This window comes from Asterias amurensis, chromosome 2 (genome assembly GCF_032118995.1).
Source record: "Asterias amurensis chromosome 2, ASM3211899v1".
Taxonomy (NCBI): domain Eukaryota; kingdom Metazoa; phylum Echinodermata; class Asteroidea; order Forcipulatida; family Asteriidae; genus Asterias; species Asterias amurensis.
In genome coordinates, this window is record NC_092649.1 from 17372581 (window position 1) to 17392977 (window position 20397).

General features: G+C 36.7%; 2 protein-coding genes across 2 annotated transcripts; both read right to left on the minus strand.

The window, feature by feature from the left end:
- Nucleotides 1-1974: 1974 nt before the first annotated feature.
- Nucleotides 1975-11620, minus strand: LOC139949949 (protein SHQ1 homolog). The gene is made up of 11 exons (XM_071948540.1): nucleotides 11521-11620; nucleotides 10885-11041; nucleotides 10392-10456; nucleotides 9812-9937; nucleotides 9269-9438; nucleotides 8710-8822; nucleotides 8198-8325; nucleotides 7618-7772; nucleotides 6939-7116; nucleotides 6347-6507; nucleotides 1975-5785 (listed from the first exon to the last, which is right to left on the minus strand). The coding sequence occupies exons 2-11, from the start codon at nucleotides 11025-11027 to the stop codon at nucleotides 4898-4900; spliced, it is 2127 nt and encodes a 708-aa protein (XP_071804641.1). The 5' UTR covers nucleotides 11028-11041; nucleotides 11521-11620; the 3' UTR covers nucleotides 1975-4897.
- A 366-nt stretch (nucleotides 11621-11986) lies between these two features.
- Nucleotides 11987-20308, minus strand: LOC139954180 (uncharacterized). Its single transcript, XM_071953880.1, has 12 exons — nucleotides 20201-20308; nucleotides 19380-19419; nucleotides 18904-19051; nucleotides 18373-18520; nucleotides 17577-17697; nucleotides 16579-16811; nucleotides 15742-16274; nucleotides 15407-15449; nucleotides 14992-15052; nucleotides 14386-14449; nucleotides 14031-14113; nucleotides 11987-13712 (listed from the first exon to the last, which is right to left on the minus strand). The coding sequence occupies exons 1-12, from the start codon at nucleotides 20221-20223 to the stop codon at nucleotides 13116-13118; spliced, it is 2094 nt and encodes a 697-aa protein (XP_071809981.1). The 5' UTR covers nucleotides 20224-20308; the 3' UTR covers nucleotides 11987-13115.
- Between the last annotated feature and the right edge of the window lie 89 nt (nucleotides 20309-20397).

The window sequence follows — 20397 nt, forward strand, 5'->3', positions numbered from 1 at the left end:
CAAGAAATGTCGTGGTCAGTAGTTTATACAAAAGTTCTTTTTGGTCAGGACAGTCTCGCAAAGACTTTAATTAGGTGTTCGGCCACCAGCCGAACAACTATTGTTATTGTTCTGTTTTTTTTTTTTTTTTTTTTTTTTTCTGCGTGTTCTTCTCCTCGAACGTTCTCGCGCGATTTTCGCAAAAACTAAAGCTTGTATGAACCTGAAACTTACCATATATATTGATCTTAATGAGTAGACGAAACAGCAACATTTTTGGAATGATGACGTCATTGATGACGTCATTACGTTCAAAAAAACGCTAAAAATTGGAGAGTTCATATCTTGAGAACTACAAATGCCACACACAAGATATTTGGTGCATATAAATGGTCTTGTAATTAGCTACAAAACAAAAGTCGTGCACAACGTGACCTCATGTGACTTTTACTTCCGGTTGAAACCGGAAGTTCAAAATTTCAAAAGTTCATATCTCAAGAACTATATATCATATTCGCAAAATTTGAATATCAGTTTGAAGATCAGTTATCCTGCTCAAACTTTTGCACAAACATAATGCCAGTTGAATTTTGCCTTCTGGTCGTAAAAGCGCGCGTTTGTGTTGACCTCCATTCATTACGCGTAGAAACCAGATAGTATCGCCATTCATGTATGTGAATGCTACTATTGTATTGTGGGTGTGTGGGTGTGTGTGCGTGTAGTTCATGTAGGCCTACATTGTATCCATGCTCTACGACAAAACAGCACTGCGTGGCTGTGGGCATTACGGGTTGTGTATACACATGCAGACTCCGTTGAAGGCGCGCGTAATTCAAATTCCACTACGCTGGGATTCGCCTCATCTTTCTTCGTGCGATTTTGAACAAAATGTTAAACTACTATGAACTTGAAACTTATCATAAACATGAACCTTCATGAGTAGATGAACCCGCAACTTTTTTGGAATGATGACGTCATTGATGACGTCATTACGATAAATAAACGGTAAATAATTGAAAAATTCATATCTTGAGAACCACAAACGCTACGTACAAGATTCTTTCACTACATGAAACCTCTTGTAATGTTCTACAAATGTTGTACACAACGTGACCTCATTTGACCATTCACCCGAACACCCTGAGTTTGTACACAAACTCTCAATTTCTAGTTTTTTTGAAATTGTTTTTGAGTCCCATTGTCCAACATTCCCAAACAAACCCCCCTACCATTGGCTGGGGTATTTCTCTCATAAAATCCTCATTGCTTACTTATTGCTCCTCAAAACCTTGCTTGGTTATCCAAATAAATCTGTCGGCCCATTCTTTTATACACGTATGTTCATCGAAATGCATAAATCAACGAAAGCAAATCTGCCTTTACTGTTGCACATGTGTTTACAGCACTCATTATAGTTTGAAATGGATTGTAAAGGTAATGCACGCCATGCTATGCAATTTAATAATAGATGAAATGAGTTGCAAACCTTATTTTGGAAAAGTGCACTTATTTGGAATGCACTGACCCCCCCAACTGGCTCCACCCATTCCTTTTTTGTATGAAATGGTACATGTACTTGATTTGTATTCTAGCAATATGGAGTAAGATTAATAGATGGTTTAGTACTGTACGGAGTCCTCTTTTAGGCTTGATATTAAAACAAATTTTCTTTTAATATTAACATGTATTTTTATTTTATTGGTCGTGGGATGGTTAGTGTTGGTGATAATTAGATAAGTAATGAATAAATTAACAAAGTCTTATAAAAGCTGAAATAATTTATGCTGCTTCTAAGTGAGCTGTCATTGCAAAACTCTGACATACATGTAGTCGCAACCCAACATTTGCTGTAATTTAAAGCAATTTTTTGGTGGTTGATAGTCTGATTTTGAAACCTTCATTATCTTTAGGAATTCATGTATTCTTTAGTAGTACATAAAAAATAAATTAATAAGTTCTTGATTAATGTTTTCAAAACCTTTTTTTTTTGGGGGGGGGGAAGGGAGAAATTGTTTGAAAAGAGTCAAGGTCAAAGAATATAAAGTCGATAGAATCATCCTCAAAAGATGAAATGAAGAATACAGTTTGGATCATCTTGAGTATATCCCTCTATAGACCATGTGAACCTTGTTTACAATAAGTGTGACCTTGTTCTGGCAGGCACTGTACTACACTGGTCCTATGGGAAAGTTGACATTTTGTGTCATAATTTCCACATAAAACCAAGAGTTATGAAAGTAAAAGCTGGACAAGTTTTGAGATGTGCCCCCTTTCATCATATCAAAAGTTGATAAGAATTAGATAGTGCAATCTCCATAAAATGTAAGATTTTATATTTTCTTCCATTGAGCTGTGTACAAATCATGCCTGCAGGTAGTTCAGGCTCTGTGGCTCTTTTGTAAACATGTTATGTCACAGGTCACATCGTCTATAGACCATGACGTCACCATTGAAATATCTGACCTACAACATGGCGTCTGTGCCCTTGCTCTCATATTCGGTACCTTCTGGAGACTAATAAAAGGACTTGATAGAGAAATTCTAAAGACCTGGGCGCTTCACAAGGAATTTTGTGTACAAAGTCTATGGGAAAACCTTCAGTACAGGGACAATGGAATGAACAAAAAATGTCTCCACAGGGATGCATATTAGAGAATGTGCGTGCGTGCATGTGCCGTAGAAATCAAACTGGGAATGCTGCGTGGTGCGTGCTTCATTGGTGTACGCGTTTGGACGCGCATAGGGTTTGCCCTACAAGATGGGGAATTTTATAGCATAAAAAGGGTTATTCAATACGGTCTATATACCATTTCTAAGCAGAAATGAGCAGGATACCAGTTACAAATGGTACATGTGACATGATAGTTTGGCTGGTAGTCTTATTCTGGTAAGCAGTTGTGTTGTGCAAAATTAGTGTTTTTGGATCGTCCTTTTTAAACACCTGCACTCTGTTTTAGGGCAAACTATGGGAAGCCATATTGAAATAAACCTTGAATGTGTGTTAGAGATTCAAACCAAAAGACAAAGTAATTTTTTTAAATCACTGAAGCGGCCCAATATTTGGTACAAATTCTGCACAAAAACAATTCCATAAATTTTGACAACATTCGTCTTCCATGTAATGAAAATACTTTTGAAATGAGTTAATTCATATCTATGCGAAGTTGGTTCTTGGTCTTATAAAATAAGTTGCACTTTACCATTGAAGATTTAAGATTCTTCAGCAGGGTTGCTTAATATTTTTGTAAACGCACCAAGACAAATGAAGGGTTTTGGAAACTAAGTGGTCAGTAACTTTGTCAGTAATATTACAATAATATAATTTATTTCATTGTGAGTGTATTGAATTGTTACATAAATAGAATACCTTGCGATGTGCCTTTAATTAATACAATGAAATACTTTTCAGTAGTTGTATTGTAAAAAAAAACCCAAGTTACTAAATATCATTTGGTGTTTTTTTCTGACAGAGTTGGAAAATGTCATGGTGTTTGACCCTTTAAAAATAATATTAACAACGAGAACGAGGGTCTACATACATGGTTTTAGGCTTCTACAAGCTTATATAGAAATAAAAAGTACTGATTTACCGAGGGAACAAACCTTAACAACGAAATTTTGTTAAAAATATGAAAAAAAAACATTCCTTGCATGCGTTAGCCTTTCTCACTTTGTCGAGATGTAGAACAGAGAGCCATTTTAATAGGACCTTTTAATACTCCACAATGCAACTCTTTGGAATTCCTTGCTTGGTACAAGTTTTCCTCCATCCTGAATTCTTAACTGTTTTTTTCAAGGAACATAAATTCCTACTTTTAGTTCCCCCGAGTTATTTTCACCGGAATGTTTTCTTATTGTAGCCCCTTACCAAGAGTGCCCCTCGCCTTAGCCTTGTTTGGGACAAACTTGCATTAAAAAAAAATTAAAAAACGAAAACCTTGAATGCACTAAAAGGGTTATCTACAAAAACTATACGTTGAAGAATTCAAAACAGCACTTCTTGGGAGAGGTGTTTGAAAGATTTGTGTTTTTTAAATGGTGATTTTGTACTGACAGTTTTCGATGCTGTGACGATGAAGGAACTTAAAAAAGGTATAAGTACTATAATTCAGGAAAAGGGATGTTCAAAACAGTACTTCCTAGGATTATTTAGACCAAAGTCTTTAAATATAGAGACAAATTTAAGACTTATAAGTCAGTTATCATTATTAGTTTATTCTCGACTCAAAGGCAAACTTGTGACTATTATTCTAATGTTGTTTATTTCATATTATTTGATAGTATATTCTTGTTACTTAATACAGCAATGCTTTCGGAAACAACATGGTTACTTCTGTATATTCAATCGATGTTGAACTTTTTTCTTTTTTTTTTACAATCAAATAGAAAAACTTAAATAAATTATAAATTGTACTAGAAGTGTAACTATGAATGAGTTGGTGTCGACTACCGTCTGATTTGTGTCTCTTGTTGCCCAAAGGATCCTTTTAGTACTTCAGAAGCTCTGGGGTCAACTCACAAAGGACTAGTCCTAGGAGATATTAAAAACTTATCGCGAGTACTAAGTTAGGTCGAGTAACTCGTCTTAACTCGAGATAAGATTAGTTTTAACTCTTTGTGAAATCCACCCCTGGTCAAGAATTGGCCAGCCTTCATAAGTTGAGACATTTAAATTTTCTCCCATATGATTTAGAGCAGAGTGATGTCTTGCCTTTTTGCTGTACTGCCATTAATCAAACATATGAGCGTACTATGTTAGATGCCCAGTTCTTATATAGCAAGAGAAGGCCTTTCTTAACCCAAATTGTTTCAGGGGGCTTCTTGCAAAGTAAGCTTTGGGAGACCTTTAATCTTCCCTGATTCCAAGTTGAGACTGACTTTGCTAAAATCTAAATTGATAAAAAAAAATCAAGAATTTTTATTTATTGGTTACTATGTTCGGTCCAGTTTTGAATTCAGAGTCGGGACCTGCAGCAGTGTCCAATTCAGAATCTGTGTCCGAGTCAGAATCTGTACCCGATTCAGAATCACTATCTGTATCTTCATCTGATTCAGAATCGGACTCGTCATCCGATTCAGAACCCGATTCAGAATCCGAGTCCAGTCTAGAATGGTTTTTATCTGTGCATGGTTCTAACATCTGCTGTGGTTCTTGTCTATGGGAGGTCACAGTGTTCTTGGGTGATAAAGATATACGAAGTTCCTCTTCCATCTTCATATCGGCTTCTTTAATTATTCCTCTCTCTTCATCACTACGACAACCCGCATCTTCCTGACTCGCGTCTTGGCTGTTTGATTGGTTGTCGGCAGGAATGTCAGTCACGTCCTCATCAAACACTTCTATCTTCATCGATGGGGGTTTGGCAGCCCACGCATCCAATGACAAGCTTTCTGGTTTAGAGGCTGTATCCAAGAGATCCTCGGTACCTTTTAATCCAGTGCTTTGAAGCTTCATTGCTGAGAGTTTTGAAACGATTTCATTCTCCGTAGTTTCCTCAGCTTGATTGTCTTTATCCTTCCCGACATGTTCACTCAATGTTTTGCATTCTGTTTTATTCAATATTTGAGAATCATCTCCAATCTTGGTTTCACATTTGACGTCTTGTCCCTTGTCAGCCAACATTTCAGAGGGTAGACCATGTTCCACATCTGCCTCCATCACCTGATGAAGGATATGCGGGTAACCAAACTGTTCAATAGATTCAGGTTGTTCACTCTGTTCCCCATTGTCGTCCTGGTTCACAAGAGCAGCTGCTGCCTCCAGCTCCTCAAGCTCAAAGCCGATGCTACTCTTTGTTATTTTCACCTGCAATGAAGTAGAAATGCAGAACAGGTGACAGATAAAATAAAATGAATATTTTATCGTACTTGGGTAGAGAAAATTTCACCCTGCTTTCATTTCAACAGAAAGAACTTGACGCGTATTACAGGTATATGTAGATCCTGGGCTGATACTTCATGGAGGCAATGCATACTATTTTATTGCCTCTATTGCCTTCGTCATTGCCTTGTTGCCCCATGACATGTTCAAATAGAAAACTGCCTTTCCTTCGTTGAAATGCCCTTGACTATAAAAGTGCTTTTGCCCTCACAGGAGAAAAGTGGCAGGCATATAAATTGTTGTCCGCCTCCCATCTATTTAACATTCTCAACTGATCAGAGCAACTGATATTTAAATAATTAACCAAAAGGGAAAGAAACTGACTGGGTGATTTTCGCTTATATGCTTGGTGACTTCTTGACTTCAATATTATTTGTAACTCCTTATTTTTGTAAAACATGAAGCTTTTTTAGCAATATTTGTAGTCAATATAGAAAGTAATTTTTGTGGGATATCTAGTGACAAATGTAACATGATGATAATGACCTTCTTCAGAGCTGTTGCTAAGGACTGAATCTTGACATGACTGACGGACTGTATCCAGATACAGTAATCTGTGATGTAAAGCTCATTGAGAATGTAGCGAGGGTCATCTCCAGCCAATATCTGATGGGTTTCGAGTAAACACTTTAATAGTTGCCCCCTTCCTGCAAAGAAACAACAGATTCTGTCAATCATAAAACTTTGGCGATTGTTGCTATATTATAGTTGTGTACATTTGTGTAGTGGCCATGCTATCTAGCAAATTGAATTCAGGTTCTGACGGCTTAGTCATTGGAGTGTTGGTTCAAATCATCACACTTGCGCCCTTGATCAAGACACTTAACCATAAATGGCTTCTCTTAGTCCTGTGTAGCTGTGCAAGACAAGCACAGGCAAACTTTCTTGTCAAGCCATGAAATGTTCTCGCACAAACACACTATTTCCAGCTTCTGAAAGTGAGAATCTCAGTTACACCTAGCAATAAAACCAAGCCAACTTATTTTTGGGCCCCTTTGGAAACCACAGTTTGCCCTCAAGCAACTTTAAAAACACACACTTTTGGCACAGCACTTGAACAAGCAGACAGTATGAGTACCTAGCTGAAAGATTCTTTTGACGTCTTGGTAGATTTTCCGTGTTAGATCCCAGTGTCTGTACAATGGATAGCACAAGGCCCTACGATAGCAAGCAGTCATCACTTCATCAAGCGATTTGAACCAGTCAAGCCAGGAGAGGGTGGGACTCAATTTACAAATGGTCCATGCCGACTCCACCTGGGAAAAATAAATGTAACGTAATACACAATAAATATGGTACTGTTTAAAAAAAAAAATTGTACATGGATCGAACATTGTTCGTTTTTGGAAGACCAGGTTCATTCACATCATTTAGGGAGCGTTTTAAAATTTGAAATGGTAGGAGCGTTCTAACTGGCTGGATAAATATTCCCGCACATACATACTTTCTGTATATTAAATTTTGCCAGACAAAAGTACCAAGTGATATCATTTTGCAATGAATGCATAAAACATGTAGTTACAAAATGGTTAAATGTTAACTCAATGGAATGACTCACTCTGCTTCTATGGTTAGTTACAATTGAACAATACAAAATTCACTTCAGGATTCATAACTTATGTTCAATGCTAAAAAGCAAACAGAAAACCAATTTAAAAGTGGTTACACGTTAACATTTAGACGAACACACAGATACATTTTCAGATTCTTGTCGATTTCAGAATTGTTTCCAGCACAACAAGGAAGTTTGCACTCACTGAGTTTTCACCGAGCGTAGTTCTTGCATTGTAGGCGTAAGCAAAGATAATATCTACCAGGCCCAGTAATACACCTCTTTCTGTCTCGTCATCCAGGAGGTGCCGTCTGTTTGGTAACTTCACCATCTGTTCCCTTTCTCCCTCCGTGAATTGCACTGGTAGAAGGAACGAAAACATTCAATTGGGGCGAGTTTATGCCTGCAAACTCTGGTTGGTGTAGTGACATTTCTATGCTAAGCAGAAAATGGGTAGGGCAGTGTCGCACTAGTCCTAACAATGTAAACTTTATGGGTTTTTGTCTGGCTACCAGACCCTGCATGTTGTGTAATGCACATAAAAGAACCCAGCTTGTTACACAAATATCACTAAGAGAAGGGGTTTGCTCCGGTGTTTCTGGCAGTTGCTGCTTAATTGGCCACAGCACCATGTTATCCATTATACGGTCCTACATAATTGAGTCCCCTAATTTAATAACTTCAAGACCTGACTTAAAGAATAATAAAAAGCGCTTTGACTTGCCGGTAGTTAAACTGCTATATAAAACCTAGTTACTATTAATTTGTTCCAACTCCATACATACCCTCATAGGTCTCCTGACCAATGGAAGCCTGTTTAGTCTTTGCCTGCAGTGACTTCCAGTCTGGGTGCCATGATGGCTTGTAGTTTTGAAGCTCATCTAATGTTGTATCTTCCTGGTATAAATCAGCCCTGGAATATACAGGAAATAATATGTCTTGTAGAACATGCAAAGTCCAGTGTATAGAAAAGGGGATTGTTTTTAAGAGCAGACGAATTTTGACTTTGTAGAATTGTAGTTATTTTAAAACTGGAGTCGATTGGAGACCTTAGAATGTAAGTGGCAGCTGACTTTTAAGGTCATTTTTTTACTGTTAACATAGTTCTGCACACATTTCTTAGAACAATAGAATGAACAAAAATTGCACTTATGTTTAAGCTGATTCCATTGGACATGTACGTTTGGTTAGCGGTAACACAGCTTGGTATCTGCTTTGCTGCAAGCATATCTACCAAATGTATAATATTTGTTAAGTGCTATCTAAACCCGACCCATAGCTAGAAGCTGAAGCTTACAAGTAATGATCGCCATCAAACTTTTCATTTTCTGCCGACCCTTTGGCTGTCCTCCTTTCCTTTAGATGCATTGTATCTGGGTTTGGGACATCAACAACATCGCACAACTCCTCCTGTAATACAAGCCAGAATACACAAATTGGTTTCATTCTTCTTCTTTTGAGTTCATCATCTACTCTGCAAATCCCACAGCCTTCTAGTTGGCTGCCATCAGGTCTTCAAGTCAGCAATGCTCCTCAGCAGGGCAGCCTTGAAGACCAGGCAGGGCCCAATTTCATGGCTCTGTTTACCAAAAGCAAAAAATCGGCGGAGGCAGGGAATTTTATGCTTACATCATTAGCGTATTTCACTGGTTGGTATTAAGGAACATTTTGCTAATTAAATGCAGACCTCCGACATGCACATGTCAAAAATAGTACCGTCTTCAAGCCAGAAGTCAATGTGTATGTGTTGCCAGTCACACAGCATTGGTATTAACTTTAAATCAGTATAAAATAATTTTTGTGCATATCTGATGAAATTATAAATTTCATGAAAACTGCTGTTACAAGACTCTTACCTGCAACCTCTGGAAGACACCGCTTCTCTTATTTGCGAAGCCATAGTGCGTCTCTCCCATGAGGGCATCCTCCTCTTGTTGGAATGGCTTTTGTTCCATCTGCCAGTCAATCTCCCCCTGGTCATCAGCATTTTCTTCGTCTAGTGCTTCACCTTCATTCCCATTCTCACCTAAGGTTCACAGAACAGGAACCACGTTAAATTGTCAGTTGGACATTAATCACAGTGCAGCCACAATGTTGTTGTTTTCTTGAGAAAGGCTTCAGGCATGAATCCTTTCTCATTTCTCAGGCATCTGAAAACACACAATTCCATGCAACAAGGGTGTTTTTTTTCTTTCATTATTTTCTTGTAACTTCGATGACCAACTGAGCCCAAATTTTCACAGGTTTGTTATTTAATGCATATGTTGGGATACACCAATAGAGAATACATACACACACTGGTCTTTGACAATCACCAAAAGTATACCCTGCCTTTAAGGCAACTATATGTATTAGTTACCAGGAATTAAAAGTAATACATTTTTGTCATATTGACCTACCAATGACCTCAATCCCAGGCTGCTCGGCTGACCTCTGACCCTTTGGGGTTAACAGTTTTGTTAACATGTCCAGGCCCTGAAAGACTTCACCTGGTGTCTCCTTGGGGAGACAGATTTCAAACGATCCTAAAAAGAACAAAATTGCAAATGAAAATACCTTAAGAAATCTTATACAAATTATACTCTACATTTAAAAGGACCAATAACAAATAGTATAAATTGAAATGTGCTTAAATGAATTTTTGTTTTTAATAGAAAGTTTATTATATTGTGGAATAAGCTCCCTGTCACACTTCGCAAAATAACATCACTCAACAACTTCAAGAGGGAACTGAAGTCGCACTTGTTTACATAGACTTACATAGATTTAATTTTTAAACTACAAGTATAGCCTAATCCCTCATTTTCACTTTGTGTTAGGCGCCCTGATCGGTTTTCTGGAGAAGTGCGCATATTGTTTTCATTATTATTTCAAATTATTTATTAAACATTTCCAATAATATATTTAAACATAAAGTGGTATATTATCATTTGGATTTTCTCACATGTTCTTCTAAGATCATGTGGAGCGAGATCATACCTGAGTCTACATCATACTTTGCTCGTTCCCTGCCATCTTCAATAACTCTTCCAGGAAGGTGAAGCCTGGGACAGGAAGAAACAATGTTTGAAAGCAGAATTCCATTAATATTCCCATCAGCTTGGTCTTATCTAGCCCCCATCAGGACATCTTCAAGATGGAAAAATAAGCCTTTGTGAATTGGGATTACTGATTTCTATTTCCATTTAGATTGGTTGTCTTCATCTGTATTCAATGCGATGTGATACGAGAGCGTAGTCTATTCTACATTTTGGAACTTGGTTGCAATTGCAACCCTCCACTCTTCCCTATCAAGCATACGGGTCCTCATCTCCCCTGTGTCACTAAGCCAACATTCTTACTTGGTAAGAAACACTGTAGTTGTTGAACATGTTGAAAAACAATCCCCTTCTTTTGGGGGATCATTACCCAAAGTATGACCCTACCTTTACGATGGAATTTTAAATGAACAATGAATTAATCAAAACTGTACCTCAGGAAATACGGCTTTGCATAGAACTTGAAGTCATTGCCGTCAACAAATGTTTCCACGTCTGTGACTTTCGCATAGCGTGCTTTAATAAGAAGCCTCAAGAAATCAGCATCTTGGGTAAGCACAAATGATGGGGTAAGCATTGTCAAACGTCACTCTACAAAGAAATGAAACAATAAGACACTTTTTTTCTTATTTATGAACTACAGCTTTCGATGACCAGCATGTACTGAAATAAAAGTACCTTTTTAACATATGGTTTGTTTTGATTGTCAAGTAGATCACGAATGAATGATTATTTAAATATATTTGTTGTTGTTGTTTACAATAAGTGTCCATCCAACCGCAATTTACTTCCCTTGTCGTCTGCTTCTGTGTGGCGATGGTGACTCAGTGTGTGAATGTCCGAGATGATAGTACAGTAGCTCGCGGTCGTTTACCTATTATAAAAGTTCTCCCACCAATGCAGCAGTTCACGTAGCAGCAGAGCGCCAACGTTATTAAACATGGTATTTGTATTGCTTTCGCCTTTTGGTTATATTGCATTGGTAGGCAAGCATGGAGGTACACTTCAGATATTGGCACAGTGTAGATACTCCCAGATAAATTTCATTCATGCGGTCTGTGTAACTGTACCTTATCGTTTGCCAAATCAAGTTCGATATCGCCCTGTTGTCACTGCAATCACTCAGTTGTCACATGGATGAAGTTGGTTTACTTCAACTCATGGGCGCCGCCATTGAAGCTAGATTGAAACCTTGGTCCCACCCGTTTATGTAGCATTACACATGGGGACGATCACATCAGGCAAATGCATGCATGTGGAACAAACGAGGTTGCAAATGAATGACGACACTTGCTCTTGCATATTCATGAGAGAGTGGTTCATCAAACTAGTTTATTATTATAAACTTGCATCCAATCGTCGTTGAGGTATTGTTTGAGAGATTAAACAAACTTGTCCAGCTTATCAACTTTTTGTTTATCAGACAGTGACAGTTTTATTCAAAGCTTTACATTTCTAACTTTACCCAATCCTATTAATTTAAATAAATAAATAAATAAATAAGATAAAGTCACTATTTTTAGGTAGACTTTTTTTATTTTATTTTTAATAATGAGACAATTACAACACACACTCACAGAACAACCCATAAGGAAACAAAAAGTAAAAACAATTTACACAAAAGGCCTAACAGCTATGAGTTTAAAATCTGTTTGTGATACATAACAATGTTTTTGTTTAGAGTTTTGAAATCGGAACATTGAACAAATTTAGTCACACAAGAACAAGTATTCACATTAGATTCTTTGAGTGAATTTAGTTTAATTAAATGCTTCAACAATAATATATTTTAAGTAATATTTAAAACTTTGCATGGTGGCTAGGCAGTAACTAGCTCCACACTTCCTGTCAATTTGTTACCAAAAGTAGCAATCACAACAACGCCCATAAATAGATATTATTTGTGAATGTACATGGTGTTATTTCAAACTTTACTGGATAGTATAATGTCATAATGTTAGGTAGGTGAAATATTCATGACCACTCTAAGGCAAGGATACTAGTTAGTGAATATTTGACTAGAAATTGTGAAAAGTGTACATATAATGACAAATGGGAAAGATAATACACACAAATAATTTCAGTAGTAGGCCAACTACATATTATTTACATTCTTTAAAACTTTTTAAAATAGCTTTGCAACAACATGACACATTCTGCTTCATTTTAATAATTTAGTAAAACACGTTTATCCGGTCAAACCCACACTAATTAAAACATTGTGTTGTAGTTTAAAACAAATTATGAATTATATGACATTATATCAAATGACCAGGATATATGTGTGATATGTTATACAACCGGGATGCAATTCATACAATATTATAGCAGAATATAGTTTAAGTTACTCGTTGAAATTTGGACTGTTCCAAATGGAACAATCAATTTTATTTCATAAAATCTGTAAGGACAAAAATTTGCTTAGCACAAAAATTTTTCCTGGATAAGAACAGGATTACCCTCCAAATTGCTACGTGATTTTCAGGATAAGCAAACAACAGCTAAAACCAGTATCAAGCAATATGCATCAAATTGCATCCTGTTTTTAAGTAAGAAATTTCATGCTAAGCAAGTTTTTGTGCTTACAGGCTTTATGAAATTGGGCCCTGTTGATTAATTTCTGCTGTATTGTACTCATATACTTAAATATTTGTATAATAATGGTTCAACATATCTTGCATCCATCATATGGATCACTGTGAAGGGAAGGATCTGATGTATGGACGTCATTCTCTTGAATGACAGAAGCTTCAACGCACAGCGATCCTGAACAATCTGTAAGTTCATACTGTGTTTCTTTGTTTTCAGTGATCACATTACATTGAGTTGCCTTGTTTTGAACGATGGAATCACAGATGATAAGTGTACTGGTGTCAGTGTGTGCACCGCACATACCATCTTTGCATGATGCCTTTTGTTGACTGTCATTATCTGTGGGCTCGGGACTGGACTTCTCAAGACCAGATTTGTCATCACTGGTAGCAGGATTTCTTAAACCACTTGCTTTTTTACCCTCTTTGTTTTCTTGGCTCCGTTGGTTACAATCTTGGAGATAAACAGTTGAGTTCTCTCCATCATATGAGTTCTCATCGTCCTCTGTATCTTGTTGTTCTGATGAGTCACTTAGAGATGAGTGAATCTGAAGAATCTTTGATGTGATGTGTTGATCAGTCTGGTCAGGTACCTGCTGCTCTACATACTCCCTGAGGTGGTTGTTGTCTGGCTCCCAGTCTCCAGTCTGCACATTTTCAACTTCTGTCCCCTGCAATATAAAGTATTGTTGCATCACAAACACTTTTCATCTGTACGAAAATGAATTTCCACGAGAGACTGCTCCAAGGGACCAAAATCTGTACCCCGACTATTAATGACAGGCTATGAGCCAAGTAGCAATACACTGTATCAGGACTAGTTGTTAGTCATGTTCCCTTCTTATTGTGGCAATTAAAACTCTTTTTGTGTTTCTGTTTTATGACTGGGCCAGTGGGCATGGCTTGTAAGTGACAATACAGTAAGACAGTTAGGTGTAACAGTATTTTGAAGACTTGACAATCATTACTTTACTCTTAGTAGTAAATACCTTGGTATGTGGAAGACTGTATTCCTCCATCTTGGGTTTGGTGACTTGTATGCTGGTGAAGCCCATCATGGAGGTCAGTGACCCTAATCAACAACAACAGGGCAATTACAGATAAAAGTTATTTGTGTTATATTTTTCTTGTAAGTCTAAACTTAGAATACAACTTTAAAAAAGAATGCCTCTTTTAACTATAAAATGTGAAAAAAAATATCATAACATGAAAACAAATAGACAGAATATCCTTTCCCATGTTTTCCCTCTAAAATGTGTATATCTTTCCCAAGTAAATTGCCACAGATTACTTTTATAGTAAATTGATCTGTTCTTTCAAAATATTTTTTAAAACAACACATACCTGATTTTGAAGTCGACCCGAGATATGGGCTTTGCTGTATAAGCTCTCTGTCTAATTGCATTACCTGAATCAAAAACAGTGTTGTTTCAAAATATTTTTAACATTTCAAAAAAATGTGATTCACAATTTATGTGCAGTTTTTTTTTTTTACTTACAAGGAAAATAAATGAAACAATATAAAGAAAAATTGGTCTGAATATCTGTACATTTGATTAATGAATGGTAATTTTACTTTTTTATTTTATTTTATCAACTTATGCTTGCACACAACTACTGTTTGTAAGTGTAGTAGCCAACAAAATCTATGTTTCTATCCTGTCATGGGTATTAGGTGTAAGACTCCCTTGAACTAAAACAAAGTGTTAATTTAAGGTTTTTTTTTTATGAAAAGTGTTATATTGTCTCTTAGTATAACTGCATTAGCCCTTTATAATGCTCGCACAATCGTTGTCAAGTCACTGTGTGCAATCAATACTGATTCAAATCTATATGCCCAAAATTGACCCAACTATTTCCCCTTCCTGCCTCTCTTTGGGTAACACTAGTTTAAATAGGAGTAATACAAGATGGATGCCCTATGATAAAGGTTCCAGACAAATATCTCACCTCTTGAAGAACTTGTTGGCAGACACTGCTCATTGTCTTGGTTGGGGTCTGCTTTACCTTTCTAAATAAATATGATAGAAATATTCAAAGTCATGCATTTTCAACGATCTGCTTTTACAATTTTCAAACATTTGAATTCTTAGGTTTTGAGGCATTGCGCGGTGGAGCAAGCATCTTTATGGTTTTGTTTGTTTGCTGTAACACCATGTATAATCTACTTCTTATGACTAGAGCATAGTTTTGATCAGAACTTCAATTGTCCTACAAATTTCTTTTAGTAGAACAAATTGGTGGATTGAGGGGATTTCTTATAAATATCTTCACTACTCCATAGTGAAATAATAGCTCAGATAGTAGGTAAACTTGATTGTATATATGAAACGCTGTGGTTATTTGGTTTTAAAAACTGGCTTACCTTTCTTTGTCTAAAGATGTTGGGTTCTCAGAAAATGTTTGTCCTGAATAATGAAAGAGAAGTTGTTAAAAAAAATTACAAATAAATTACTATTTATTTGAGTACACACGCAGACTTTTTCTTTTTGTCAAAGCCTCTGCGAAACTGTTTATTTTTACATCTTGTATTTGTGTTTGGTGCAGGTTTTCATAAAAACAAAAAATAATAGTAAATTAGTCTCTTTGAGAAAACTCTTTGCTTTTCTTAGAAAAGATTAAGTTAAAATTTAAAAGTACCCTTTGTTTGATATATTGTTTAATAAGAATTTTGTAAAAAGCTTTAGTATAAATGTTTACCTGTGACAAATGCTTTCCACTTGAATGAATTAGTCAAGCTCTGTGTGGGACAATATTTGACAGGAATCCGTTCCCTCGTCTGCTCCTCCTTGGTCTCGACTGGCGATAAGTTGGAGACACCAACATCTTGGCTATTTTGCAAAACATCCAGGCTCTGTTGATCTCTAGTGTTGCTTGATTTTCCAGATGTTGGCTTGGACGCATCTCTGCGTTTATTGCAGGGTGACAGAAAGTTATCAGTTTCTTCACAGATTAAATCAACCTTCTCTGAGTTTGATTTAGAGTCGGGATTCTTTTTCTGCGTGATGCTGGTAACTCTTGGGATCTCATCATCTTCGATAGTGCTGACATTGGAAGCGATGTCGTCATCGATAATGAAAGTGTCTAATGATCTTTTCTTCATATTTCCAGATTGGCATGTATTCCTTGGATCTTCTTGTTGACTTTCTTGACTGATTGTGATTTGTGATGAGGAGGCCGTGTCAGATTGACTTGATCCAGATGGGATATAGGACAGGGGGCTGTATCCAAACCTGAGCAGAAAAAAAGTAAACAAGAGCGGTTTCATCAAAAGCTGCAGATTTTAGTGAAGTAATAATATCAATAATTTGTTGGATGACAATATGTGCATCATCATCAGGGTTATTGCTTGTCTGAGTGGTGTATGATAGCTTTGTAGGGGCAAGGCAGGTTTTGCCCTTAGTAAAGGGCACCTCTATGAGTGAAGTCTAAATTTCGACTGAAATTATTTCAAAGGGCACCAAGGCAATGCCCTGTGGGCATGGAGCATGGGAGCCCCCGTTGCCACCATAAAGTATCATGAATACCCACACTTACCCATCGGAATACTTCCAGTCGTCACTTATCCCGTCATTTGGGGCCGATGGCAGCTTCTCCTTTGAGCCTGATGAGACAGTCTCGTTGTCACACCCAGGTGGCATGAAACTGAAGAATAGATCCTCAAAATGTTTCCCTTGGTGTTTCAGTGGCTGTTGTGGTGCATCATCGACCCTAGTGAGTGGAGTGCTTTGAAACGGACTTGTGGACTGATACTCAGGATAAGATTCACTCTATCAAATAGAGAATTATGATGGTGAGGTATCAATATATACTTGGTTTGTGGTTGATTATGTTCTTTTAAAGACACTGGACAATATTGGTAATTGTCAAAGACCAGTCTTCTCACTGGGTGTATCTCAACATATACATAAAATGACAAACCTGTGAAAATTTGAGTTTAAACGGTCGTCAAAGTTGCGAGATAATAATGAAAGAAATAACACCCTTGTCACACGAAGTTGTGTGCTTTCAGATGCTTGATTTCGAGACCTCAAATTCTAAATGTGAGGTCTCGAAATCAAATTCGTGGAAAATTACTTCTTTCTCGAAAACTACGTCACTTCAGAGGGAGCCGTTTCTCACAATGTTTTATACCATCAACAGCTCCCCATTATTCGTTACCAAGTGAGGTTTTATGCTAATAATTATTTTGAGTAAATACCAATAGTGTCCACTGCCTCTAAGAACTTGTCGCGCTTTGTATTCTATTACCACGGAGTACATTTTCGGAACTGGGGAGACTTCTCAATTCCGAAAAGAACTGACTGTTTTTTTAACTACTACCTGGGCGGAAGGTAGAAAATCAGCAGGGACCACTACTTTTGCTTTAGCGGTTTCAGGAGGACTTCTCATTTTTAACCTGACCACTGCAAAGTGAGTTCTTAAAGTGTCACCAAATTATTGACATGTACTTCTTTACTGCTCGTTAAATGTTACTGAATGAATGAATGAACGAACGCATGAATGAATGTACTGATTAATTGCTTGGCACTCACCTCCTCAGGCTTTATCATGTATGATGCATTCTTCTTCAACATCTCAGAAGATTGGTTGATATTGTAAAAGTTATTTGCAGTGTGAGGATGCCCCTCATAAGACGGATAGGACAACATAGGGCTGTAATAAACAAAACAATATCACATTAGTTTACTGTATTTTGTAATTATGATGAATGAAAAATTGATGAATAGTAGAATGGCAATCATAATCCAAGTGATATATTTTGACCTTTTACTACTGCTAAGGCTTATGTCGCAAGCAGAAATTGTCATGAAAGTTTTATGAAAGCCATAAAAACAAAATATAGACATTTAATTGGTGGAACACACATTACGTTTCATCCTTTATTTTGCCTTGTACAATGTATACTGCGGCGACCCTCCAAAATTTAAGTATAGGATGCTATGGAAGCTTCACAGTATTGTTTTCAAAGTAATTCTTCCTGCTTGTTTGTCTTAAGGAGGCAAGGTGGACAAGGTTGGTGTCTACATGGTTTCCTCCACATTGTTTAAATTTTTTGTTAATAGAATTTTTACGGTGTTGGGTGGATGAGTTTCTGTGTCTATTTTGTGTTTATTGTGAACAAATGACAATAAATGACAAAAGGATCTGTGAGTTATATAAAACAAATATTGAGTGTTTTACGTTCGTGCGTTGTCGGAGAATATAACTATCTGTGAAATCTGACTTTACCATGTCACTCAGGTTTGTATCATCATGAATGAAAAGTCCAGATTTCTCCTCATGATATATTCTGCGACAATGCATCCAATATTTGAATATTGGGTATACCTCTCATCAGGTTCTTGTAGCTGTAACTTGGATGGGGTTTCATCTGGTGACATAGGTAGCTCCTGGTGATGATGATGATATGAGAACATTCCTTTGCTTCGATCCATCTCAATCTTCTTCACTTTCATCTTGGATTTCTGCTCAGGATCTGAAACAAAACAATAAAGTAATATTGATGATTAAATAGAACGAAATGTTCCAATTGGCCATTAATGGGAGTCTTATGTAAAGGCAGTGGACACCATTGGTAATTACTGAAAATAATTGTTAGCATAAAAACTTCCTTGGTAACAAGCAATGGAGAGATGTTGATAGTATAAAACATTGTGAGAAACGGCTCCCTATAAAAGTAACGAATTTTTCGAGAAAGATGTAATTTTCCACGAATTTGATTATGAGACCTCAGAATTAGATTTTGAGGTCCCAAAATCAAGCATCGGAAAGCACACAACTTCGTGTGACGAGTATTTTATCTTCCACTTTTTTCCTGTTTCATTTTCCTGCCTACTGAGATAGTGTTTCATCACTCACCACTTTGTCTGAATTTCTTAGCGCTGAAGTCAGCTGCTTGTAATGACAGCAAGTCTAAGCTGGTTGGGAGAGATGTGTTGCTTGGAGAGTCGCTGGTCCTCTTGAGTCTTCCCACTTTGCTTCCATACTTCATCTTCTCAAAGAACTCCTGGAGGTAGAAATTGATTTATCATTGAACTTGAGATGTTTTACATGAAAGACAGACGTTTTATTTGGGAGGGCGTATGGAAATAATTAGATTGGATTCCTCTGTTAGAGAGCTGTGGAGATTGAAGTGCTACCACAGAGCTAGTTCAATGCCAAATTATTAGCCACCTACCAAATTCTAAAAAAAAAAAAAAAAAAAAAACTGAAAAATAAAATAAAATTAAAGAACATGCAAATCTGCTGACAGTTAATTTTGCAAAGCTTTCTGGAATTTTTATGTTACACACTTTATCCAAGAAACTTTCTGACTCAATGTAAAAAATACTTACCTTTTGTCTCCGTTTTTCATCCTTTGTTTTTAGTCTATTTCTGAAAAACAAAAGCAAAGTCAATATGACATAATTAATGTATCAAAAAGTGGATTTAAATACTGACACTGAAACTCAGCCTAGCTATTGTAATAATATAGTAACATTTATGATTAATAATAATAACCAATTCTTATATAGCGCATTTCACAATTGCCGTATCAATGCGCTTTACATTAGTGCCCTGTCATAGGGCCAATGACATCCCTTTTTAACGGTTCTCAGCTCCCTTGGGAGTATACAACCTGGGCAACAGTTTATATCGCTCCAAAGGCTTTTTCATTTACAATATCAACCTCTACCCTCGCAGGTACCCATTTATACCCCTGGGTAAAGAGAAGGGTGTATGATTAATACATGGGAAAAGAAAACTTTGGGCAGTTAATTGCCCAAAGATTTCTTTTCCCATGTATTAATCATTGATTTTTTAATGATTGCCCAAAGTGTTTTTTTTCCACGTAGACCTATTTAATCACTAATTTTACTTTTTAAATACAATCGTATCATCCTCTTTTATTACTTAGTGTAAACCAACCAAGCAACAGTATGACAACTCAAATTCTTAAAGCACTCAAGAAGATCGATCGAACTCTTGAAAAACAAATTTGAAAAAGGTTATTTAAAGTTCTCAATCAAATTCAAAGCTGTTGTGGTGGGTTCATGTTGTTTGATTTGTTGAATAGAATTGAAGTCATGGAAGTGGGCCTCTTCGGCATTTCTAACATTTTAAACTAGGTTTATACATCAAATAATATGTGCTCCAAAACAGTACAGTGACTTACCTCACACCACCAACCCAATTCATTTTTGATAAAGATTTTTTTTATCACAAGTTTGTTGTTTTTGGTGTGGCAGCAGACGACATCGTTCGGGCTTTCTTCAGATTCGTTGAAAGTTTGTTGAATAAATAAGACAGTGCTCTTCTAAACTGGTGCTAGTTCATGTAAAATATTGTTGGGACGTCAGGGAGCTATTCAAT